The sequence below is a fragment of the Mustela lutreola genome, chromosome X, assembly GCF_030435805.1.
Source record: "Mustela lutreola isolate mMusLut2 chromosome X, mMusLut2.pri, whole genome shotgun sequence".
Taxonomy (NCBI): Eukaryota; Metazoa; Chordata; class Mammalia; order Carnivora; family Mustelidae; genus Mustela; species Mustela lutreola.
This window is the reverse complement of record NC_081308.1, coordinates 27,197,256-27,223,685: the sequence shown is the minus strand read 5'-3', so window position 1 is coordinate 27,223,685 and position 26,430 is coordinate 27,197,256. Positions and strand designations below refer to the sequence as shown.

The 26,430-nt window shown below is 37.4% G+C and overlaps 1 protein-coding gene across 7 annotated transcripts in view; it reads left to right on the top strand.

Annotated features, from left to right (window-relative positions):
• DMD (dystrophin) overlaps nucleotides 1-26,430 on the top strand; it is a 2,248,143-nt gene that overhangs the window by 1,730,657 nt on the left and 491,056 nt on the right. For all 7 annotated transcript variants that reach the window (XM_059157899.1, XM_059157902.1, XM_059157904.1 and 4 more), the window contains exon 55: nucleotides 13,455-13,644. In XM_059157899.1, the coding sequence (XP_059013882.1) occupies nucleotides 13,455-13,644 (190 nt within the window). The remainder of the gene's footprint in view (nucleotides 1-13,454; nucleotides 13,645-26,430) is intronic.

The window sequence follows — 26,430 nt, the reverse complement described above, 5'->3', positions numbered from 1 at the left end:
AGAGTGTGTTATTAACCACAAGAGAATGCTGAATAAGGAATTAGGTAATAAAAGTCACAAATATTTACAGACTATAACTTCAAGTTCATGTCAGGAATTAGAAAGTTGTTTGCATTTCCCAATTCCATTGATAGACCTCTACCATAAGTTCATATCATTTGGTGATATGTTTTTAGCCACTTCCATTTCAAGAGAATCTACATGTTTGACTTTTGATCTTAGAAAATTGAACCAACCCGCCTTGCCATCTTCAGAATATTATCTATCAATGCCTAACAATCTGTTCTGTTTTTCTCTACGTGAGGATGAAAATGCATATTTGTTTGACTGTGTAGTCTTAGGAGACTGAGATGATCCTAGGCTTGTGCTTCTAATTGGTTACTGCATTTGTTTTCATATATACTTCAGAAGAGAAGAAAAACTACTCAGTTTAACTTATCAACATTAGGGAATACCTCTTTTTAAGGAGATTAACGCTGTGAGTAACCAAAACCAACAATTCACCTTAAAGACCCACATGATACAAATCACAGAGAATTACTTAGAGATGTTGTCAAAAATTGACCTCTGTACTCCAATCAGAAATGTTACAGGAAGACAGCACGGACGGATAAAGAAGAAGGTAGTTTATTACTTTGCCAGGCAAAGGAGGCTGCTGCCAGCTCATGCCCCTAAGAGTACAAGCCCGCCCAGGGTAAAAGACTGAGAGGTTTTATAGGAAAATACAGGATCGAGGCTGTTTCGATAAGAATCTACTACAAACTGTCAGCCTCATTTCTCACATCCTCAAAGTGATGTTGCGACTAGCACTGGCCACCAGCACCCAACTCTCCTTAAGAAGTATACATCGAGGGCAGTGAGAGCTCCATATCAATATTGAGTTCCTAGAACAAAGAATTCTACAGAAAAACAAGTGAACGGGAGGGGGAGGCTTTGAGAATAAGGAAGAAAAGAATATGTTCAAAGTCGAGCCTTGCTGAAGCACTAGTGTGCCCATCTTAATTTCTGTCCATCTTTATGTTTCAATAGCGGTTTTAGAAATTGTGTTTAACTATTAGCCCAACCCTAATCTAAGTTTGTATTTTTCTGGAAAGTAGTGTAACCACATTTTTTCTATAGATCTTTTATAGTTCTGTAAATATCTAGAATAGTACTTGGAGTCTCTGTATGTGGACCAATCCAAACATGATTTTTAAAGTTCCCCAAAGGGTGTCTTTAGGTAGTATATATTGGAAAAATATAAACTATAGATATTAGATTAAAAGATGTTAATCTCTTCGTTAGCAATCCAAGGTAGGAATATATATATATATATATATATATATATATATATATATACATAAATATATATATCTTGAGTATTTCACCTGTGCATAATATTTTGTATACTTCTCTTATCAACTGATTTTTTTCAGTGATACATGACAGAAACAAATCAAATGAAATGAGTAATGCAAAGAATAACGGAATGTTTTCATTTAACCACTGTCCACATTTTCTTCTCAGAAACATCCCAGGGCTTTTAGGAACACTATGTAATAGCAATTGTTTCCCTAATGATATACTGTACAAATCTCAATTTTTAAAATGCTCATAGAGTAAAAAGATGTATGTGTTGAATGTTGTATTTTAAAAATTCCTTGCATGATTAATCATGCTAATGCTCTCTTATAATCTAAAGGTAAAGTCTACATAATAATTTTTTTTTTTACTAAAATGTATGTATCACTGAAGGAAGTTTAAACAGCTTCAAAGCTGCAGTTTATCTTTAGAGGATTAATCTGTTTTCCATGCAAGTGTGTTGCTTCTGCACATGTTAAAAAGTCATCCTGTGTTGTCTGGGGTGAGGAAAGATGGGAATGAGTTTTCTGAGAACTAATCAGCAATACTTTGGGAACATTTAGGTCGTGGTTTCCAATTAACTCTGGAGAGTTTGAGTAATTTGGTACCAGACCTCAGGAGAGAGGGGATGAAAACCTTGTTAATTCATGTGTCGGTGAACAGCAAACCAGCAAATTTGCGTTGAAAATGGATTTTTGTTTTGTTTTGTTTTGTTTTAGAGCAAATACCAGCTAGATCTTTCTGCTCTGGTTAGAATGGGAGAATATCTTTGCATGTCTGTGTTCCCTTTTGTGTAGAGTTTGTTTGTTTTTTTCATATTTGATTCTGCTTATATAGTAAAGTAACAAATAGTTAAATCTGTACCCCAAAATGAAGACTGGAATTCAGTGGCATAACCTTCCCTGCACTTTTCTTCTTTTCCTACAATGAATGTGTCAGAAGATGTAGACACCAACATCTATTTTCAGAGTTAGAAATATTTCTTTTCTGGGATGCAAGGCTTGGGCTATAATCCCAATTCTGTCACTTGTGTGTGACTTGGGAAAAGTCATCAGTTCTCTTAGAATGAATCTCACCAACAGCAAAATATAACCAGCCATAACCTGAACCATAGATCTGAGACGTTTCTTATTTTTATGAAAGTCAATTCAATTAGGCCAACTTTGATTGAACATCCTTTACTGTATGTGGAGATAAAACCTAGCTAGAGGATCTCCACTTCCTTTCATAAGAGAAAGCCAGAAAAATGTTTCAAAATAAATTCATCACTTCTTAAGCAAATTGAGATCAAAGTTCATGAATTCATTGGAGCTACTGATAGGGAATCCACATGAATCATAGGCTTAATCACACTGTAAGTATAGTTAAATATTTACCTCTCTGTCTCCTCCACCAGAATTGAATATATTAAATGCCAAAGTCCATGACCATACCTCGTTGACTTTGGTGTCACCATCACTGAGCATAGATCCTGGCACCTCATATGTATGAGATGTACAGATAACTTAATGAGATGTTGGTAGACATGTACAAACAAGAATGAGGTGCTGATTTAAAGACAATGTGTATAGCTTAAAGCCCTCAAAAGGAATGAAATATACAACCAGAAGCATATAAAGAAAAATAGAAGCAGACTATAGGTAGAAAAAAATGGGAATACCTTATAAAGTAATGAGAGAATAAGTCTGAATATATTTTAAAAAGTGTGAAGAGCCATATCGATTTTAGCTTTAAGAAATGTATTTTCTGTGCTATATCTCAGAGCCTTGATCTCTTATTCTAGGTCAATAATTGAACGGACAGAGTATATTTCTCACTGTATACCTCACTAGCAGAGGAGAAAAAAAGAAATATCCTCTCATGGCCAGAATGCTTCTGTGGCTATATTTCTAAGTAGATGTTGCCCTCAGCCACGTTAGAGTCGTGGCTAGTAAGGTACTGATGGGGGATGAGTCCAAGCATTATTGAAGGACTTTCCTTAGATTCACAGTTCTCATTGGTACAAACCACTAATACAATTGCTAGAGACTAAAAGGAATCCTTTCTATGAACTGCTGTGTATCCATAGGTAATACAATTCTAGCTGTCCTTTGAAAACACAATATAAAGTGATTTCTTAAAGATTTTATTTATTTATTTGACAGAGACACAAGGAGAGAGGGAATACAAGCAGGGGGAGTGAGAGAGGGAGAAGCAGACTTCCCACTGGGCAGGGAGCCTGATGCTGGGTTCAATCCCAGGACCCTGGGACTCTGACCTGAGCCAAAGGCAGATGCACAAACACTGAGCCACACAGGTGCCCCTATAAAGTGATTTTTAAAAATCAGAATATAATGTATTTACTAGCAAATCTGTAGTTTCTGTTACAGTTATCAACAAAGTGAACTTCAGGTTATGTTTGGTCCTGGAACTAGTGCTGGATGTTGCTAGAAACCTTTGGTCCCAAGTTCAAGTGCTGCTGCTAAGGTGCTCCTTCACTCAGACAAACAGAAAAGGGAAAAAAAAATGTCATCCTGTAATCATTCCCTAAAAATATCATAGGAAATGATAGCGGTTAAATGCAAATAAACCAGGAAGGAAAGATTCGTGGTATTTTGTTTGGTTACTCCATGACAATCACAGGGTACAGATGGAGGTATTTTTTTAGCATAAGACTGAGTGCTGGGAATTTCCTCAATTTGTCACACTTAAAGAAACACCTGGGCAAAATAGCCTCCTCTGTCCGACTGAGTCTTTTTTCCCCTAAAAATATTCAATGTGCTTATTTCTGATTGAATATGTATGTATGTATGTATGTATGTGTATAAAATACATAAAATCCTGCAGTATAGTGCTCTGATAAAGTATTGTCCATTCATATATCTAATAATGGAATATTGTCTGTACATTCATTCAGCTCTACAGCCTTACTTGGGAAATTAGTAAGTTTTCCTTCCCCCATATGCTTTTTTTTTTTCAACATCTTAATTATATTTTACTTTTTCCCTGTCCCAAGATTCATTGTTTATGCACCACATCTAGTTCTCCATGTAAGATGTGCCCTCCTTAATACCCACCATGCTCACCCATCCCCCACCTCCCTTCCCTCCATAACCCTGTTTGTTTTGCAGAATCCACAGTCTCTCATGGTTCATCTCCCCCTCTGATTTCTCCCAATTCACTTTTCCTTTCCTTCTCCTAATGTCCTCCATGTTATTCCTTACGTTCCACAAGTAAGTGAAACCATATGATAATTGTCTCTCTCTGCTTGACTTATTTCATTCAGCATAATCTCTTCTAGTCCCGTCCATATTGATAGAAAAGTTGGGTATTTATCCTTTCTGATGGCTGTGTAATATTCGATTGTATATATGGACCACATCTTTTTTTATCCGTTCATCTCTCGAAGGGCATCTCAGTTCTTTCCACAGTTTGGCCATTGTGGACATTGTTGCTATGAACATTGGGGTATATATGGCCCTTCCTTTCACTACATCCATATCCTTGGGATAAATACCCAGAAGGGCAATTGCAGGATCATAAGGTAGTTCTATTTTTAATTTTTTGAGGAATCTCCACGTTGTATTCCAAAGTGGCTGCACGAACTTGCATTCCCACCAACAGTGTATGCAGGCTCCCCTTTCTCCATACCAGCTCCAGAACTTGTTGTTTCCTGTCCTGTTGATTTGGGCCATTCTAACTGGTATAAGGTGGTATCTCAATGTGGTTTTGATTTGAATTTCCCTGATGGCTAGTGATGATGAACATTTTTTTCATGTGTCTGTTAGCCCTTTGTATGTCTTCTTTGGGGAAGTGTCTCTTCATGTTTTCAGCCCATTTTTTGACATGATTATCTGTTTTTTGAGTGTTGAGTTTGAGGAGTTCTTTATAGATCTTGGGTATCAGCCCTTTGTCTGTAGTGTCATTTGGGAATAACTTCTCCCATTCCGTGGGTTTCCTCTTTGTTTTGTTGACTATTTCTTTTGCTGTGCAGCAGCTTTTTATCTTGATGAAGTCCCCAAAGTTCCTTTTCGCTTTTGTTTCCTTTGCCTTTGGAGATGTGTCTTGAAAGAAGTTGCTGTGGCTAATGTCAAAGAGGTTACTGCCTATGTTCTCCTCTAGTATTTTGATAGATTCCTGCCCCACATTAAGGTCTTTAATCCATTTCGAATTTATCTTTGTGTACAATGTAAGAGAATGGTCGAGTTTCATTCTTCTGCATATAGCTGTCCAATTTTCCCAGCACCATTTATTGAAGAGACTGTCTTTTTTTCCACTGGATATTTTTTCCTCCTTTGTCGAAGATTATTTGACCATAGAATTGTGGGTCCATATCTCGACTCTCTGTCCCACTGGTCTGTGTATCTGTTTTTGTGCCAGTACCTTGCTGTCTTGGTGATCACAGCTTTGTAGTAAAGCTTAAAATCAGGTAACATGATGCCCCCATCTTTGTTTTTCCTTCTCAACATTTCCTTAGTAATTCAGGGTCATTTATGGTTCTATACAAATTTTAGGATTGTTTGTACCAGCATTTTGAAGAATGCTAGTGGAATTTTTATTGGGATGGCATTCAAAGATTGCTCTGGGCAGTCAACATTTTAATAATGTTTATTCCTCCATCCCATGAGCATGGAATGCTTTTCCATCTTTTTGTGTCTTCCTCAATTTCTTTCATGAGTTTTCTGTAGTTCCTTGGGGATAGATCCTTTACTTCTTTGGTTAGGTTTATTCCAATCTATCTTATGGTTCTTGGTACTATAGTAAATGGAATCAACTCTCTAATTTCCCTTTCTATATTTTCATTACTAATATATAAGAAAGCAACTGATTTCTTTGCATTGATTTTGTATCCTGATACATTACTGAATTGCTGTATGGGTTTTAGTAGTTTGAGTGTGGAGTCTTTTGGGTTTTCCATATAAAATATCTTGTCGAGTGCATATGGAACTTTCTCCAAAATAGACCACATACTGGGTCACAAATCAGGGCTCGACCAATACCAAAATATTTAGATTATTCCCTGCATATTCTCAGACCACAATGTTTTGAAACTAGAACTCAACCACAAGATGTTTGGAAGGAATTCAAACACTTGGAAGCTAAAGACCATCCTGCTCAAGAATGTTTGGATCAATTCTCTTACACCATACACAAAGATAAACTCGAAATGGATAAAAGACCTCAATGTAAGGTAGGAATCCATCAGAATCGTAGAGGAGAACACAGGCAGTAACCTCTTCAATATCAGCCACAGCAACTTCTTTCAAGATACATCTCCAAAGGCAAAGGAAACCAAAGCAAAAATGAATTTTGGGATTTCATCAAGATCAAAAGCTTCTGCACAGCAAAGCAAACAGTTAACAAATCAAAGAGGCATCCCACGGAATGGGAGAATATTTGCAAATGACAGTGCAGACAAAAGGCTGATATCCAGGACCTATAAAGAACTTCTCAAACTGAACACACACAGAACAAATAACAATGTCAAAAAATGGGCAGAAGACATGAACAGATACTTCTCCAATGAAGACATACAAATGGCTACCAGACACATAAAAAAAATGTTCATCAAGACTAGCCATCAGGGAGATTCAAATCAAAACCACATTGAGATACCATCTTATACCAGTTAGAATGCCCCAAATTAACAAGACAGTAAAAAACGTGGAGCCTGCTTATGGGGAGCCTGCTTACACTGTTGGTGGGAATGCAAGTTGGTGCAGCCACTTTGGAAAACAATGTGGAGATTCCTTAAGAAATTAAAAATAGAGCTTCCCTATGACCCTGCAGTTGCACTACTGGGTATTTGCCTCAAAGATTCAGATGTAGTGAAAAGAAGGGCCATCTGTACCCCAATTCTCATAGCAGCAATGGCCATGGTTGCCAAACTGTGGAAAGAACCAAGATGCCCTTCAATGGACAAATGGATAAGCAAGATGTGGTCCATGTACACGATAGAGTATTATGCCTCCATCAGAAAGGATGAATACCCAACTTTTATATCAATATGGCCAGGACTGGAAGAGATTATGCTGAGTGAAGTAAGTCAAGCAGAGAGAGTCAATTATCATATGGTTTCACTTATTTGTGGAGCATAAGAAATAATACAGAGGACATGGGGAGATGAAGAGGAGAAGGGAGTTGAGGGAATTTGGAGGGGGAGATGAACCATGAAATACTATGGACTCTGAAAAACAGTCTGAGGGTTTTGAAGGGGCAGGGGGTGGGAAGTTGGGTGAGCCTGGTCGTAGGTATTATGGAGGGCACGTTTTGCATGGAGGACTAGGTGTGGTGTATAAAGAATGAATTCTGGTACACTGAAAAGAATTTTAAAATATTCAAATGAAAAAAAAAAAGAATGTTTGGATCAACCAGGAAGTCAAAGAAGAACATAAACAATTCATGGAAATTAATGAGAATGAAGACACATCACTCCAAAACCTATGGGATATGGCAAAGGCAGTCCTAAGGGGAAATACATAGTCATCCAAGCCTCCCTCAAAAAAATTGAAAAATCCTGAATATACCAATTGTCTTTACACCTTAAAGAACTGGAAAATCAACAACAAACTGAGCCAACCCCATGCACAAGAAGGGAAATAATTTAGATCAGAGCAGAGATCAATGAATTAGAAACTAGAGATACAGTAGAACACATCAACAAAACTAGAAGCTGATTCTTTGAAAGAATTAATAAGAAAGAATTAATAATACATTCCTGGAAACCTATAAACTTCCAAGACTGAATCAGGAAGAAATGGACAACCAGAATAGATCAATATCTAGTAACAAGACCACAGCAGTGATCAAAAACCTCCCAAAAAACAAGAGCCCAGGACCTGACAGATTCCCTGGAGAATTCTACCAAACATTCAAAGAAGAAATAATACCTATTCTCCTGAAACTGTTTCAAAAAATAGAAACAGAGGGAAAACCCCCATGTGCTTTTTCTGTATTAGCTTGACCCATATAAAATTGCTGATATTCAGCTTAATAGAAAATCTGGAGTCTAGAGATTCATTTAGAGATACCCTGATAAGTGTGTGGGTGTTTAGTGACAAGAGTGTTACCTGTCTTATTGCCTATTATAATCAGATCTTAAAAAGAAAACAAAGATGCTGAACTCCTGCCTTCTGTGATTCTTCCCCTTTGTGCAGAATTGGGTCTGGATGAGTAACTTCTTGGGCAAGTACAGGGTTCTCCTAAGTTTTACAGCTACAGCATTTTGCCCCTTCAGTAGATTCTTGCTTCTAACTGCTGATAATGCAACTCTACCCTACCTATAGATCCTCTTATTTTCTTTCTTTCTTCTTTTTTTCTTTTTCTTCTGATTTTTGATGTAATTGTTCTATGATTCATTATTTGTGTATAACACCTAGTGCTCCATGCAATATGTGCCCTCCTCAATACCCATCACTTGGCCACCCCATCCCTCCGCCCCTCTGAAACCCTCCATTTGTTTCCTGGAGTCCATAGTCTCTCATGGTTCATTTCCCACTTCGATTCCCCCTCCACTTCATTTTCCCCTTCCTTTTCCTAATGTCCTCCATGCTATTCCTTACGTTCCACATATAAGTGAAACCATATGATATTTGTCATTCTCTGCTTGACTTATTTCACTTAGCATAATCCCCTCCAGTTCCATCCATGTCGATGCAAATGGTGGGTATTCATCCTTTCTTATGGCTGAGTAATACTCCACCTCTTACTTTTTTTTTTTTTTTACAGATTTTATTTATTTATTAGAGAGAGAACAAGAGCATGAGCAAGAGAGTACAAGCAGGGGGAGCAGCAGAGGGAGAGAGAGAAGCAGGCTGGCCATAGAGAAGGGAACAGGACAGTGCAGGATTTGATCCCAGGACCCTGGGATCATGACCTGAGCCAAAGGCTTAACCATCCCCTCTAGTTCAGTAGCTCTTCAGGCTCATTTCTTGAGTGTGAGCATATTCCATCCTCTCCCCTTTTGAGAACACAGTCCATCCAAGTAGCTGTATATTTCTCACATACACTTCTTAAGCATATATATTTTTGAAATCCTTATTTAGTATGATACCTCAACATGTCAGTTTCCCCAGAATGCAGATTCTTTTTTTTTTTTTAATTTGACAGACAGAGATCACAAGTAGGCAGAGAGGCAGGCAGAGAGAGAGAGGAGGAAGCAGGCTCCCCGCCGAGCAGAGAGCCCGATGCAGGGCTCGATCCCAGGACCCTGGGATCATGACCTGAGCTGAAGGCAGATGCTTTAACCCACTGAGCCACCCAGGTGCCCCACCCCCATAATGCAGATTCTGAGAGAGCAATTAACTCTCAGCAATTTTATTGGCAAGTGCTGTCGGGATTAACACCTGTGAGGGAAGGCAAGGGAAGGAAGCGGAAGAGGGAAGAAGGAGAAGCTGGGCTTCAATGTAGTTGCAACCACAGCATCAATCAACTCTCCATCCCTTCCCCCCATCCTCCCAAAGTGTCCTGAGTTGGGGCAAGAGGGCTAGGTTTTTATAACACATACATTAACCAGTTACTATATGTGTCCTGCCTCCAGCAGCTTTCTCAGAAGCTAGGGCAAAATGGATGGGTCTCCAGGGCCGTGATTCTCAAAGCTTTAGCATATATCGGAATCACCTAGAAGGCTTATGAAAACGCAGCTCACTGATCTCCATGCACAGACCTTTTGATTCGGTAGGTCTAGGGAAGGGCTTGAGAATTTGCATTTCTAATAAGCTCTCAGATAATGCTAATGCTGCTGGTCTCTGGATCATACTTTGAGAAACACTGTGCCATACAGCTCATATTCAGGCACTTAAGAATGGTATACGGTGCCCTTATGAACAGAAAGAAAACTTTTTAAAGTCACCAGAGCAGTCCATACTCCACCAGATTCTTAGCTATTGTCATAGATTAGAATACCTGATAATTAAAATTTGTTACATAAAAAAGAACTTAACCTCTATCATAAGTTATATTCATAAAGTATTATTACTATTCCCGATATCTGGGCATTGGTACTTTTAAAGTTTAGCCAAATTTTCACCAGGGTCTATAATTGGATAACCTAGACAGGAATTTACAGAATAATTCATGTTCAAGATCTTCACTTTTTTCTAAAACAATTCTTTAAAATTTCTTTACAATTCTCATTATTTCTACATTTTTTTATTTATCATGTAAGACACTTAAAGCCATATGGTTACGGAAAATTAGAAAATATAAGATACAGCCAGAGCTATTTGGAATACGCGAGTATGACATAAAAGAACCCTTGACTCATTTCTGGTCTAGACTTGGCGCAATTAAAATTTAGGAATTCAGTGTACATAGATTGATCTCAGGAGAAAGGATATAGCCTTAAAACTCCCACATGAGCAGGAGACAACAATTTCACCTCTCAACAAAGAGGCCTGTAAAAGAACTCACTTGAAGAGATTTTCCGCTCTTGCGGCCATTGAATTTTGTTAACGTATTTTCTAAATTAGCAAAGATTCAGCCTGATGTTGTCAATATTTCCAAACATGAGGGTATCATTGAGGAAAATGGTGCCTTACTGTCCTACAAGAGTTGCTGTTCTTCCCTAAGGGCCTAATTTACAAAGCAGCAAACTCACTGGTAGGATTTGGCTAGAAACCTCGTTGTCTTGATAGAACCCTTTCATCTAATTTATGTGCATCGTATTTTACATAGAACTCTTGGAAAGTTATTTACTAGATACTCCCTCTGGAAGCAGAGGGTAAGCGGCATTTTTAGTTCAAGACTAGGGTAGCGTCCTGTGCAGCTAACGATGAGGATGACCCTGCTAATAAAATGCACACTATCTAACCCTCTGAGCTTCCCTCTTCCCTGAGAGTTTTCTTTTCGTCCTTTTATTCCCCAGAAAGTTGGAGCATGGGAGAAAATATGTCGTTGTCCGACCCTGTACTTGTCTTCTGGAATGTGACAGCTTATTTCTATCCCAAATTTGAGGCTTGAGGTGGCGTAAGTCTTAGTGATTTCTGTTGTGCAAGCCAACCTAGAAATACTAGCCTGAACAGGATGAAATTGATGCGTTTGTAGGTCAGAACGGGCCAGGTGACAGCAACTTAAGCATGCTTTCCACCTGAGTGTTGCCTGCCAGTTTCGAACACTAAGATTCTCAGTGCTGTGGCGATGCCTCTGAGCTTTGAAATCATACTGAATAAAAAGATTTTAAAAATAACGATTTTGATCTTTGTCCCTCCACTGATAGTTTGCAAACCAGATAAGCAGGGAGTGAGCAGTCCAGGTCAGCCCCTGAACTGTGCAAGGTTGAACTGATTTGCCCAACCCCAGCACCAGGGTACCTTTCAGCTATGCAGCAGGAAAGTTTATTTAGGGGCTGATAAATAGCTTCGTGCAGAGCTTCCTATTTTCCAGTAGCTGCATCCTCATAAACCTATTCTCCCCTCCACCAGTTAATGCAGACAGAAGATTTTTATCCAGTATGAGCACCGAAACTACACTGTGGAAGACTGTAGGCTCAGCAAAAACCTCACCCGTGATGAATAAACAGCTCTTCCGGGGGCTTCGCTGCCGCTGGCTCGGCAGGAGCTGTTTATTGCCTGGTTTGCACATCCCATGATAAAGTTGCTGCTGAAATAAATTGCAGTTTTGCATAATTATTGACAATCACATCCTAACAAGCAGTGTGTATCATATTCAAGTGTTCAATTTTTTAAAATCCATTTTTAGCTTATGTTTAATCCCAGAAAGTGTTTGTGTGGTAATAGAAGGCAAATATGGCATTTAAATAGAGTACTAATTTCCTCATTGCAGACAAAATTTACCTGAATCTTTTTAGATAGGGCTGTTACTGCCAAAGGCAATTTTCCCTCCAAGCTGTTATTATGTAGATTTTGCCGAGGGCATATGTGTGTGTATCCACAATATATGAATTATATATATATATATATATATATATGTTTTATATATATATATATATGTTTTATATATATGTCTGTATATATATATGTCCAGAAAAATTATGAATAATTTTTTTTAGATTTGTGTGTCATTAGGAAATTTGGTTCACCCCTTCTAAAAGATTAGAGGAAGGTTGGGAGCACCTGGTTGACTCCCGTCATGGTCTCAGTGTCCTGGGTACAAGCCCCGAACTGGGCTTCGTGCTCTGGAAGTGGAGGGAATCTCCTTCTTCCCCTGCCTCTCCCCCACACTCATACTTTTTTTTTTCTCTCTCTCTCAAATAAATAAAACCTTAAAAAAGAGAGAGAGAAAGGAGAATGGCATGTGGGCCAAGCGAACGAGTATGTTTGAGTAACCCTAATGTATAACTAACTGTACATGGGAGGCAGTCATCTTGACACACATCATCGTCTTTTCATTCTCATCCCAGTGATAGACATCACAGATGAGAAACTTCAGACTCAGAGGGGTTAAGTAACTTACCATACCACAAAGCTGGTAGAGGATATTGGGATTTGAACTCCGATGTGTCTGTTTTTTGGGCTTTACTTTTTCCATCACACTGAAGTCTTTTCTTTGGGAGAATATTCTCAGTTGTGTGACCATCAGATAATGAAATGTAAAGCAAACACCATAGTTAGAACCATTAGAACACCATAGTGTCACACAAAATGGTATCTTGCGCAATGGTTTCTGTGAAATAGGTCATTTTTCTCCTTGTTAGACCTGTTCTCCTCTATCGTCCCCTTCTCTTGTTTCCTCCAGTGTTTAACTTTCTGGTCTAGCTTTGCATTTTCTTGACCTTTTTCCTTGCCTACCTAACCCTGACTTTCTGCCTCAGGTAACACCAAAGATGAACATGGTGTAGGGATTTTGGAACTTTACCTATAAAGATGAGCTTGTGCTTTTGCTGCATATGAAAATAAGTTTTCACAATGGGCCAGTAAAAAACTACCAAGTTTTTTTTAAAAGGATTGCTTTTGGAAGTTCATATATAAACTGTACAAAGTTTACACACACACACACACACACACACACTATTCTAGTTGTTGTTGCTTTTAAGACAACTTTTAGCTACAACCCACCCCTTTGCTGGTATTATAGTTTTGTCCCTTGATCTTTGCTCTTTTGGGGGGCGGGGGGGGGCTGGGTGCACCATTGTGATACCTGAGGAGATCTGCATCTGGATATTTGTTCCTTTGCAGAGTGAGTGAACGAGAGGCTGCTCTGGAAGAAACCCACAGATTACTGCAACAGTTCCCCCTGGACCTGGAGAAGTTCCTTGCCTGGCTTACAGAAGCTGAAACAACTGCCAACGTCCTGCAGGATGCCACCCATAAGGAAAGGCTCCTAGAAGATTCCAAGGGAGTAAGAGAGCTGATGAAACAATGGCAGGTAAGTGAAGCTTTTCTACTTTGCTCTCTTGTGAATCCTGATGAACAATTCACGTGTCTATCCTCATAACTGATATACTGGGGACAAAGTAAAGTGCTTCTTCTCTATGGCCTGATAAGGTGCAGCATGTGGGCAAGAGGGGAAGACTCAGAAGCAGAAGGAAAAAGCATTTAGTATTTCATTTAATGTCCCAGTCTTTGAAATGATACATGTTTTTGACCAGGGAAACCTTGCCCATAAAACCAGAGCTTTGGCCAAGGAGAAATTTTGCTCCAAGAAATAAATTAGGGAGTGCTTTATTAAATGGAAGAAGTTGCCATTTTGGAGTGTTTATTTTAAATTTTACAGGGAAAGCATCTGTATGAATTGTCTGTTTTATTTAGCGTTGCTAACTGAATCAGTTTCCCTTCATTACTTTCAAATACATTTTGAAATGTTAATCTGGCATTTTGTAGCTTTCTTCCCAACACTTTCTGTAAAAAGAAAAATGAGATGACTATATTTGTCATAGTTAACGATCATACAATATTCAGACAATTGTTTTTCCTGGAAACAAAAATTATTCCTATAAAGTTTCATATGCATAAACAGTGAAAAAAGAAGTTTCGGGCAGTTTCGTTTAAATGATGTCTTGGTTCAAGGAGGCCCTTAACTTTATTCTCAGCGCCTGATATAATTTTATGAACTATTATGGAGTTTTGTTAGGTATACTTGAGTTTTCTGACTGGATACCGGAACTTTACGAATATCTCAAATCAACTTTAGAGTATCAAAATAATATGATCAAGCGTTTTGACTTCTTTTTTCTATATACTTAAATTATAATGAGAAAAGGTGATGGTGTATACTAGGTTGAAAAATACTTCCACGATCCGATCATAAGAAACAATATTTCTTCTCCTCTTCCTTTCCTTGTTTCCCTTCTCCTCCCTTTTTTTCTGTTTTCAGAGGATACTTTATTCCACAATGTGTGTTGAGTTCGTTTCCTTATTGGAAGTAGCTCATTTAGAGCAATACCTGCTTTTATCTTTGTAGATAGGTCCCATGGCCCAAGAGTGTAAAAGCTATGCAGAGTTAGACTTTTTGGTCACTCTTAGATGAATGGGTAAAAAATGTTCTGCTGTAACTTATTTAACTTACAATATTTCATAAATAAAATTGTATTTCTCCCTTTAAGTACCTATGAAACCACCTAGAATTTTAATAAATATGTGGGCTTACATACTCTCAGCAGCTGTGGTAGATAAATAATAAAACCTTAAGTCAGTTTTTTAGCAGACTAATTTGAAAAGGAAGAATAATCCAAGAGATAATTTTATAATAAGGATTTAATTAAGCATCCCTTTAATTAGTGAACAAGTCTGATTGAAGGCCAAGATACATCCGTGTATCTCCTGTATGTTATCTGCATTACTATACAGTGAAAATTCTGAGAAAATGCAAGATTCTGAATGATTAAAGAAAAAGATTGCCATGTTTTTAAACTATATTTCCTATGGAAGAATGGAGAATAAACTGAATTTTGTGTTTGGATCTTTAAACAAAAACAGTTGAAAGTTATGCAGAGGATACTTTCTTTCTTTCTTTTTTTTTTTTTTCCCAGAGGACACTTTCTTAGTTTATGCTATAGTACTCATAAGAAATATTTATTATTAAAAGCCATATAAAGCTCCCCTAGAGTTCCTGAAAACCTTAGACATATCATCCCCCCCCCCTTAATTACATTAGGACTAGCTGAGATCTCAACAATATTTTAAAACAAAGATAATTTTCTCATTCCCTCCATGTTAATACTGGGCTTTCTATAAATTCCAGTTGCCTGAATAGAAATGACATTTATAGCCAGCTCTGATTTTCAGTTAGATGACTGGATACGGTCTTTTGATGAAAGATTTGGGGATGTCATGGAAAATGTTCGAAACTACTGAAACTATTGATTATTGTTGTTAATGGCACATTTCAAGTGATAGATTCGAATTAAGGTACTGGGGTTTTAAAGCAATGAATGGAAATGCCAAGCTTGAAAGTAAATATAACCACATATCTTCAGAGATTGCATGCAATTTCAGTATTTCAGCTAAATGGAACTCTCTGCTTTTTTTTTTTCCTTTCTGAAGATATTTTTTTTTTAAATTTTGAACAAAAGGAACTTTCTATAATATGTGTGAAGGTAAAAAGTGTAATAATAGGCCTTTGCACTTTGTTCGAAGAAGCTGGGTAGCATTATGTTCATTGTTTGATTCATGCTGTAGAGTGAAAATAATTCTTACATATTAAAAAAGGAAACTCCAAATGCCTAGCCAGAGCATCAGCTCTCCCAGCAGATTCCAATACATCTGTCTTCCCAAAAGCATTGATGTTTTGCTTCGTACAAATGCTGCTGAATGGATACGGGGTGTGGGGGGGGCGTTGTGTGAAAACCCTCAAAAATATGTTTTTGCTTTATGACTGTCAATCAATTCTTCTATATATGGAGACCCCCCAGCTCTTGTTAGAATGAGTATCACTGTTATTTACAATCCACTTCATAGGATATTTAATTCTCTCAGCAATAATCACAATTCATGGGTTCTATAAGAATACATGTTTTATGAAGCATATGCTTCCTGAATGGAATTAATCTGTGTAATTTCACTCTAAAAGCCATTAAGATTCCTTCCTCATATTAGAAAAATACTTATTTAGTTTTCTTACAAAAAGCAAGGACATTACAGTTGTCCTTACACTTCAGGATGAGGAGTTTTTTTCTTATAAATAGTGTTATTTCTGAAAGTCTAACTGGAATTTTAAAGCCAATATTTTTTTATAGAATATCATATAGAGCCCTGCGAGGCGACAGTCTGAGAATTTTTACATTGCAAATTTATCTTTAAAATGAAGAACTATATTCATAGTTGAATCAGATACTTCCTGTGTCCAAAACATTTCTCCTTGGGGCCCCAGAGAATTAAGATATCCGCGCATTCCAAGTTCTAACATAAAACTGTGGGTAACTAACAAAAAATGAGAAGACTCTGTATCTTTGCTAATATTCCATAAGCATTCTGCCAATCTTAACTGGTTGGCTAAGCACCCCTATGAGATCATTATAAAACCAGCTTATAAAGAAGGTGTGTGGTTGTGGGTACATGGTGGAGAGAGGTGGTTATAAAGGTGTAATTAAGGGGCACCTGAGTGGCTCAGTAGGTTAAAGCCTCTGCCTTCAGCTCAGGTCATGATTTTGGCATCCTGGGATCGAGCCCTGCATCGGGCTCTCTGTTCAGTGGGGAGCCTGCTTCCCTTCCTCTCTCTCTGCCGCCTCTCTGCCTAATTGTGATCTCTGTCTGCCAAATAAATAAATAATTTTTTAAAGGTGCAATTAAGATATTTTTCTCAGCAAGAGAAACTATGAACAATTAATATTTGAGATTCCTTCCTCTGTGATCTGGATCTTGTCTCAGGCCAGAGCTCTAAATTCAGTTTCTTCTCTAAGCTCATGCATTTCACCCGTATCTCCTTCCCCACCCCCATCATAAAAATTCTTCTTCTATTAAAAAAAAATTTCCATCTGGATGTCTTCTTTGCAGAAATGTCTGTTCATGTCTTCTGCCCATTTCTTGATTGGATTATTTGTTCTTTGGGTGTTGAGTTTGCTAAGTTCTTTATAGATTCTGGACACTAGTCCTTTATCTGATATGTCGTTTGCAAATATCTTCTCCCATTCTGGGCTTAAGTGGGTAGAAGAATAAATGAAACAAGATGGGATTGGGAGGGAGACAAACCATAAGTGACTCTTAATCTCACAAAACAAACTGAGGGTTGCCGGGGGGAGGGGGTTGGGGAGAAGGGGGTGGGATTATGGACATTGGGGAGGGTATGTGATTTGGTGAGTGCTGTGAAGTGTGTAAACCTGGTGATTCACAGACCTGGGGATAAAAATATATGTATATAAAAAATATATGTTTATAAAAAATAAAAAATTAAAAAAAAAAAAAAAAAAAATTTCCAGAGAGACTAATTTGATAAACTTTGAATTGTACATCAGCATGCACCTGTAAAATGATTAAGAAAGCTTAGATTTTTAGTACATTATTGAAATTGGAGAAGTATAGATGTGGGACAAAGGATATCCAATGTATATATATTTGTTGTCCTTGAGGAAGAAAGAAATAAGAAATAAAAAATAAAACAAATAACCTTTAAAAAAAGAAATTGAGGAAGTAGCTTCTTTAGTGTTTCTCACAAAAAAATCTTGGCTTGCTGGTTAATTCCAAAGGAAGAAGGAAGAATACAATCTTAGTAACACGATTAGTATTCTGAATAAATTGGATTGTCATCTTTCTTGGGACATCTAAGAATAGAGAGGTAATCTGAGGATCCCTAATTCTAAGAAAAGGAAACCCTTTGTGTATTCCTTTCTGTTGCTATAATTTGAACTGAATTTTATACATTTTTTTAATCTTTCTACTTTGGTTTTTCAAAAATATGAAAGTTAATCATGATATTTTTCTTTTGCCTGGTGATGCTGCCTACTATTTAGGATATGCAAAACTTATATATATATATATATATGAAATATATATATGTATACATATATATGTATACACACACACATACATATATATATCTACACACATATATAATTTCCTTAAGAACTTTGACTATACCATGAAATCTGTTGTAAACACCTGTTAACTGCTTAGTGTGCTGTTAGGACTTGCACAAACATGATTACAGAGATGTTTTTTAAACACAGTTTGGACAAAGTATTAGGTTGTGTAATCAATTTAATGAGCATCAATCCACAATTTTTATTTTTTTTTACTTTTATTTATTTTTTTAAACCAAAAACTCCCAGTTCATCCATTTCTCCACCCCCCTCCCCGCCTCTTGCAACCACCAATCTGTTCTCTGCATCTGTGAGCTAATTTTGTTCTGTTTTGTTTTTTAGATTCCACGTAGAAGAGAGACCATATAGTATTTGTCTTTCTCTACCTGATTTATTTTACTTAGCATCACAATTTTTAAATAGCAAGGAATGAAATTAGCAGAATAGAATAGGAAATGACAGACTCCATCGCTCTTAAGGAAGGATCAGGGCTTTTTTGTGAAACTTTGGTTTCAGCTCTGTACGTGTGTGAGGGAGAGGAGGGGAGAGAGAGAGAATGAGAGTGTGCCTACTGGATATATTCAAAATCCTCTATAGTAGAATATGACATCTTCCTTTGGAATCCTTATATTCCAGAGGTGAAAATACATATGCTAAGGCAAATTATAGTAGTATGATCAGTGTTAGAGGGCTAGATGGGGTCTAGTGAAAACAGATGATTATGCTTAAGCCTTCCAAAAAGGCCAGGAAGCTCACCTAGAACAGTGTTTCCCATCTACCTAATATATTGGAAGAGCTTTTTAAAAAAGATTTATTTATTCTTTTCAGAGGGGAGGGGCAATAGGAGAGGGAGAGAGAGAGAGAATCTCTAGCAGACTCTCCACTGAGTGTGGAGCCCAACTTGGGTCTCAATCCTAAGACTCTGAGAACATGACCTGAGCCAAAATCAAGAGTCAGATGCTTAATGAAATGTGCCACCCAAGTGCCTGAGGAGGAGCTTTTAAAAATGCTAATCCCTTGGTTCCAACCTGTAAAGATTCACATGAGATTGATGTCCTGCCCATGATTCTGATGTCTAGACAATGTTGAGAACCTCTGCTCAGAGAACATTGGAAGAACAGATTAGGGCTTAGCTAGGTATACAGAGTAGAAAAGAAAATTTTGGCAAAGGCAATATCATGTTCAAAGTCCTGAGCATTGTGGGAGTTTGAAAATCTGAAGGTACTTCTGTGTGGCTGGAGTATCGTTGTTATAAGAAGTGAGATCAGAAATGTCAGCTGGAGCTAAATTATGTAGAAAAACATCAGGATATAGTAAATAGTGTATGGGCCTTGTAGGCAGGAAGACCACTTATTCTCCTACTTGTTGTCTAGCCTCTAAGTCTAAACCATTTTTCTCTACTGTGAGTACAACATTCACAGGATTTGTGAGGATGAAATAATAGGATACTGTAAAATTCCCTCTTGAGGGGCAGAGTGTTGAACTCAGAGGGCTCAATATGCATAAGCTGTCTTTCTATCCATTTGGCCACCTACCTTTAAGAGTTGGGACTTTATCTGTAGTCTCTGAGAAGTCACAGTCACAGTATAGTTTTAAGCAAGGAAATAGATTAACCAGACTTACACTTTTGAAAGATCACTTTGGTTGTTGAGAGGAGAATGTATTGAAGGATATAAAACCTGTCTAGAAACCGTAGTCAGAAAGTTTTTCTGTACTGTTCCAGTAAGAAATAATAATTAAGGTGCTGAAGTTGAACAAATGAAACCAATGTAAGAGTTATTTGGAGGTGAAAGTCAATAACATCATGTATGTTATGGGATGCAGAGGTGAGGGAACATCCTGAGGTATGATGAGGAATCATTGACTGCTTACCACTTGGTATGACTGAGTGCCTTCACGGAGTTGTGGAAATCAAGAGGGCAGCCAGTTGTGGACAGGGAAGTCAAGAATGTGGTCAGTTTGGAGGTGTTTGTGCATCATGAAGGTGAAATTCTCACCTCCTTTAATCAGTTGTGAATGTGGATCTAAAATTTGGAGTAGATACAGATTCTAGGTCAAAAATACAAACTTGAATGGGGCACCTGGGTGGCTCAGTGGTTTAGGCTGCTGCCTTTGGCTTGGGTCGTGATCTCAGGGTCCTGGGATCGAGCCCCGCATCGGGCTCCCTGCTCCGCAGGAAGCCTGCTTCTCTCTCTCTCTCTCTCTCTCTCTCTGCCTGCCTCTCTGCCTGCTTGTGATCTCTCTCTGTCAAATAAATAAATAAAATCTTTAAAAAAAAAATACAAACTTGAAGGACATTAACATGGCAGCCAGAGAAATACGTGATTTTACACATGAATCATGACTTGGTTTTCTCCACAGTCCATTCAGAAGTACATAGAGGCCACCAAAATACCACTTATTCCAGCACAGAATAAGTATTAAGTGATGCCATTTTCTAGGTTATTCAAAGGGGCACAGCTAAGGGGAATGTTTTTAATGGTTTAACCTTGAAAAAAGGCAAAGCAGTAGCAAAGCCATAGTGTAAAATTCCTACCTTGGAAAAAATAAAAGTAATTTGAATAATGAATCCAAGATCTTGAAAAACGTCCCAATGAAGACAGTTTGTTTCTTCTCTTATACAAACATGGCAGATTTTATGTTTTCCTTTTATTCTCATATAGCTACTATAAAAAAGTCATATGTTTCCACAGTACTATGAATTGCAGTACTCACAAATAGATTCAGGAGCCCCATGCTTGTCATCTTCAGAACTTGTCACATTCAGAACTTTCTCATGTTCTAGGTTTAGACCCTCAAATTCCTGTAGATCACAGAGATAATCCAAAAAGAAACAGTGAAATAATTCAAAGTTTAGAAGGAGTCAATGAAGACAAATGTTTAAGACTGATGTTTTATCTCCTATAGAAAGGAAGACTAACTTTAGAAAATAAGAATTCATCTTTGCCCAATGTTGGAAACATAATCAGATTAATGCAATATGAGTATAGTCACTTGGTTATAGGGGTTATATTACCACAGTCTCTTATGTATGTTAACATGTTAATTGAACATACTGAAAACTTTAGAACCTATTGTTTTGGATATTGCCATTAAAATTACCTGTTATCTAGACTGATATAAGGAAAACACTAAATTGAATAACTTTGTAATTCAGTTCTAGGATGCTATAATTTTAGATATACAAACTAAAAGGAAGGCCCACATAGGAAAGAGGATACTGTGAATACTGAAAAGTCAATTTTGATAGCCCCTAATAGCCATTGTCTTTTATTCCTCACAGAGCTTTTGTGAGGATTTTATAAGGTAATAAATATAAAAGCACTTTGAGAAAGCTTTCCTCAAGTGAAAGATCCTTATTAATGATATGACAAAAGTCCAACTGAATATATAAAACCAATAATATACTCTTTAAAATCAATGGATCAAAGTTATATTAATTAATGAGAATAATGATTGCTAAATTTTTCATTTTTATAACTGATGAAGCACTTTTACTTTGATTTTCTGATATTCTCCCAGAAAACGTTTGGTGTTGGTACTCTTATTATTTTTATTTTCAATTGAGGAGGGTAAAATTAAAGATGTTATAGTAATGTAGCTATTGCTCCTTCCTTGAAAATGAACAAATGTGAGTTTCATCATACCAGATTGGGGGAAAATAGTTAAAAATAAGAGCCTGTGAAGTAAATGTTTAGTTTTCTGAGATGAATAACACAATGTACTCATCCATTTATTAGGATAGATAATGGTAATAACTCACTTTTTTAAAAGAAATAGTATTCTGTGCTAGGCAATGTATTGGGTACATTGCTTGCATGATGTACTATCATCTTACCCTTCTTACAGTTGAAAAAAAAATCAAAGCTTTGAGAGGTTGGGTAACTTCTGACAAGGTCACACCACTATATACTGAGAATTGAATTCTTTGAACGTAAATTTGACCTTCTGACCTTCGACTCACCTTACTCCTCTTCTCATTCCTCTAAACTGACTTGGCCTTCCAGGCAAAGACACAATATAACAACAAATAAGTCTCAAAGAATTCACCTAATAGGAATTTGTGGACTAATGGAAACATTCCTACTTCCTAAATATCCAACTTCCCTTCAACTTTTCCAGTCTAGTTTCGACATTGACCTCTCAACTGAAAAACTTCTCTATGAAACCACTGTAACTCCCAAATGCAAAGGCTTTCACCAAGTCTTTCCTGCCCTAGAAATCTCTGCATCACTTGTGATTATTGCCCTCCACAGTTTTCGGGGGAATGTCTGGCCTTTTGACTTGCTGGGGTTTTCTATTCTACTAATTTTCTCCTACCTCTCTACTCATTCTTCTTTCTTTACCTGAGAACCAGTTATGGGCTGTCTTTTCTTTATTCATTAATCTCATTCCCTTCATTCGATGGTCAGTAGTTATTAAGTGTCTCTCATGTTGTAGGTATTAGACTAGGCAACTGTCCTTCACTCTCCTTTAATTCAATGATTTGAAGATTTTTTTTTTTATCTCTTTCCTGTATCAGTCCCATATTTCTTACTGTATGTGGGGCATTTCTTACTCAAACGTATCACAGACATCATAAACTTAATGTGACCCAAATGGGCCATATCTTGGATATCAGGTCTTCACCTCCTGTCCCGCCATTCATCACGCCACCATTTTTTCTGTCAGATTTTAAACCAAATAGTCCTTCATACATTTCTTCACTTGTTGCCCAACTTTCTAGTTCATTTTCTAGATAATTTTATGCACCCCCAAATCCTTTGCACCCAATGCTTTCTTTCCAGTTTCTTAACCACTACTCAAATTCATGCTCCTAGGATTGATCATGGCTCTCCATTCCTTTCTGCCATCTGCGTGGGTACAGGCCAGCTTGCAGATCGCCATTTCAAAGGGAGCTTCCTAAGGCATGTCTTGGATTATATATAGATTAGAAATCCCATACAGGGAGGGATTTTATCTACCTTATTCCCTTGTAGATTCCCATTGCCCAAGACAATGCCCAGCACATGTTATGGGCTCAGTAAATATTTGTCAAATGAAAGAATACATAGTTCTCCTGTTCAAACACCTTTTATGACTTCTCAAACCCTTCAGAATATTCTGCATATGCCTTCACCTCGCCCTCCAGAATGGGATCCCAATCTTAACTTCTAATCCTATTTATTTTCTTCTCCATGTACCCTCAACTCCTACTAAAATTCACAGCTAGCTAGACCCCTTTGCTTCTTTTGATGACCTTGTTTCTTGCCTTGGAATTCCTTTTCCTCATCTCAGTCTAGCCTGACACTACGTACTTGTCAAAGAAAGCCATATTGAAACCCTCCCTTCTTCTATTAGGCCCCCAGGTGGAAGACATCTTGCCCCCCTTTCCATTTCCACAGGTATTTCTCTGCACTTTATTTTTTTAGTCCAATTTTATTTATTTTTTATTATGTTCAGTTAGCCACTGTATAGTACATATTTACTTTTTAATGTAGTGTTCAATGATTCATTAGTTAAGTATAATACCCATTGTTCATTGTAGTATGTGCCTTCCTCAATACCCATCACACTGATACCCCCTCTCCCCACCCTCCTCTGAAATCCCCAGATTGTTTCCCAGGGTCCATACTCACTTTCAATGAAGTTTAGGGCTTTCTATATTGTATCTGAGAGGCTGGAGAGGATAGTTCTTAATAGTGTGGGCTTTAAAGCCTGACTACCTGGGTTTAAATCGTGATTCTGACACTCACTGACTGTGGACACATTTCTTAATTGCCCTCAGTTTATACAGCTATAAATCAGAGGTAATGATAATGTCTGCCTCATCAGGTTGTTATGAGAGTGATGCAAATCAATATATGTGAAGTGCATTAAACAGTATTTGCCATATAAGAAACCAGTTAAACATAACTAGCATTATTACATAATTACTATTATCAGGTTCTACAGATATGTACACACCTGTTAATACTAATAACATTATATAGAGCGATGCTTTGTATATACAAATGTATTTTATAAATAAATTCTTATATTGCTTATTTCACTATAGACTCTTTATGGACACAATTCTTCATTTGATTTGAGTGAGAAACTACTTAATAAGAATGAGTGAATGCATGAATGAAACTGTCTGAAATATTGGCACATAAGTGTTGGAACTCTGATTTTTAAAAAACAAAAAGCCTTATCTTGTCTAATCAAGAACAGATTAATAGTCTTCAATAGATTTTAGTTCTTAAATGTCTATATTGACATGTTTGAAAAACTAAATTCTTCAAGTAGAAACAATTCTTAACATCCTGATTCTTGAAGATAAACATACTACACTGAAAATTTTAAAAAGGTAGTTTATCTTTCATAATGCCCTCCTTGAAGGAAAAATATTTATTCGCTTACATGCCCTTCTCTTTCAACCAGATACCAGGTATTAAGATTCTCTGAAGCACACTTTAGTAAAAGCAGTTTGTTTTTTCCAGTCTGACAATATTGGAAGACACATCAATGGCTTATAGCTATGCTAATAAAATTAATAAAGTTTTTTTTTTTATTTTTGTCAAAGACTTTTTATTTATTCTTTTGGGAGAGACAGAGCGAGCACGAGAGCAGCAGGAAGAAGGAGCAGAGAGAGAAGGAGAGGAAGACTCTCCGCTGGGCAGGAAGCCAAATGCAAGGCTCAATCCCAGGGCCCTGACTGAGATCATGACCTGAGCTGAAGGCAGACGCTTAAACAGCTGAGCCACCCAGGCAGCCCCAATATAGTTGTTTTTTTTTTTTCAAAGATTTTATTTATTTATTTGACAGATAAGTAGGCAGAGAGGCAGGCAGAGAAAGAAAGAGGAGGAAGCAGGCTCCCCACTGAACAGAAAGCCCGATGTGGGGCTTGATCCCAGGACACTGGGATTATGACCTGACCCTGGGATCATGACCTGAGCTGAAGGCAGAGACTTTAACCCACTGAGCCACCCAGGTGCCCCCCCCCAATATAGTTGTTTTAAACGTAACCTATGAAGCAGTATCACTGAAGACAACAAGAAGTCTGGGATTCATCATTTCATTTTCTTTGATCTCTGCCAGAGCTTTATGTCATTTCAGGCCTTCTCCAAACAAGAACAGAAAGGGTGCAGCAAAGTTTGAGCTCAAAAAAGTCAAAGAATATCATGTCATTTTCTCCTCCTCCCTTCCTCCAATCTTGAAGGATCTATTTTTGAGGGCTAGTGGTCTTTCAGAGGAGAACTTCTAGGCCAAAAAAAAAAAAACAAAAACAAAAAACGATACTCTTTTGTGTGGTGGGTAGCAGTGCACCCACTTCCAGTTAGAAAATTTCTAAAAGTCGGGGCGCCTGGGTGGCTCAGCGGATTAAAGCCTCTGCCTTGGGATCAGGTCATGATCTCAGTGTCCTGTGATCGAGCCCCGCATCGGGCTCTCTGCTCGGCAGGGAGCCTGCTTCCTCCCCTCTCTCTCTCTGCCTGCCTCTCTGCCTACTTGTGACCTCTCTCTGTCAAATAAATAAATAAAATCTTAAAAAAAAAAAAAAGAAAATTCTAGAAGTGTGAATTGGGGGGATTAAATAAGAGGATGTTCAATCTTGTATTTACAAATTATTTTTGAAATGAACTTTCTTGGTGTCCCTTGTGCCTTTCATAATTCTGATAATTTTTGAAATGAACTTTCTTGGTGTCCCTTGTGCCTTTCATAATTCTGATAATAAAACATTTCAGGTATTAGTTAAAGATAAATAGTATTCAAAATAATTTCGGTGATCAGCATGTGATTTTCATTCTGCATGAGGTCCATTTGCAGTTTACATGGTTTTCTAAATTACATTAAAATAAAATGTCAAAAAGTTCACATCTTTTTTCATTTTTAATGGCATCAATCTTTGAAGAAAGGTTATTGAGCAAAGGTCTAGGCATAAATCAGTCATTCCCCATAGAGGTAAAAGAAGCCATTACACCTGGTTATGAAAGAGGGTTTCATGAATGCGAGAGAAATAAATCATTCCCCACTGGAGATCATATTAGTCGCGATGGAAGAATGTCTATTTCCTGATAGTGAGAAAGCTACAAATTACTTTTGTTTGCTCCTGCATCTGTGTTTGTCCTTGAGGGTTTTATTAACAAGTTGACTCTTCAATATTATTATTATGGTGATGATGATGATGATGATGACTTAGCAATGATCTGAGTCTTTATAAATGTTATCTTTAAATT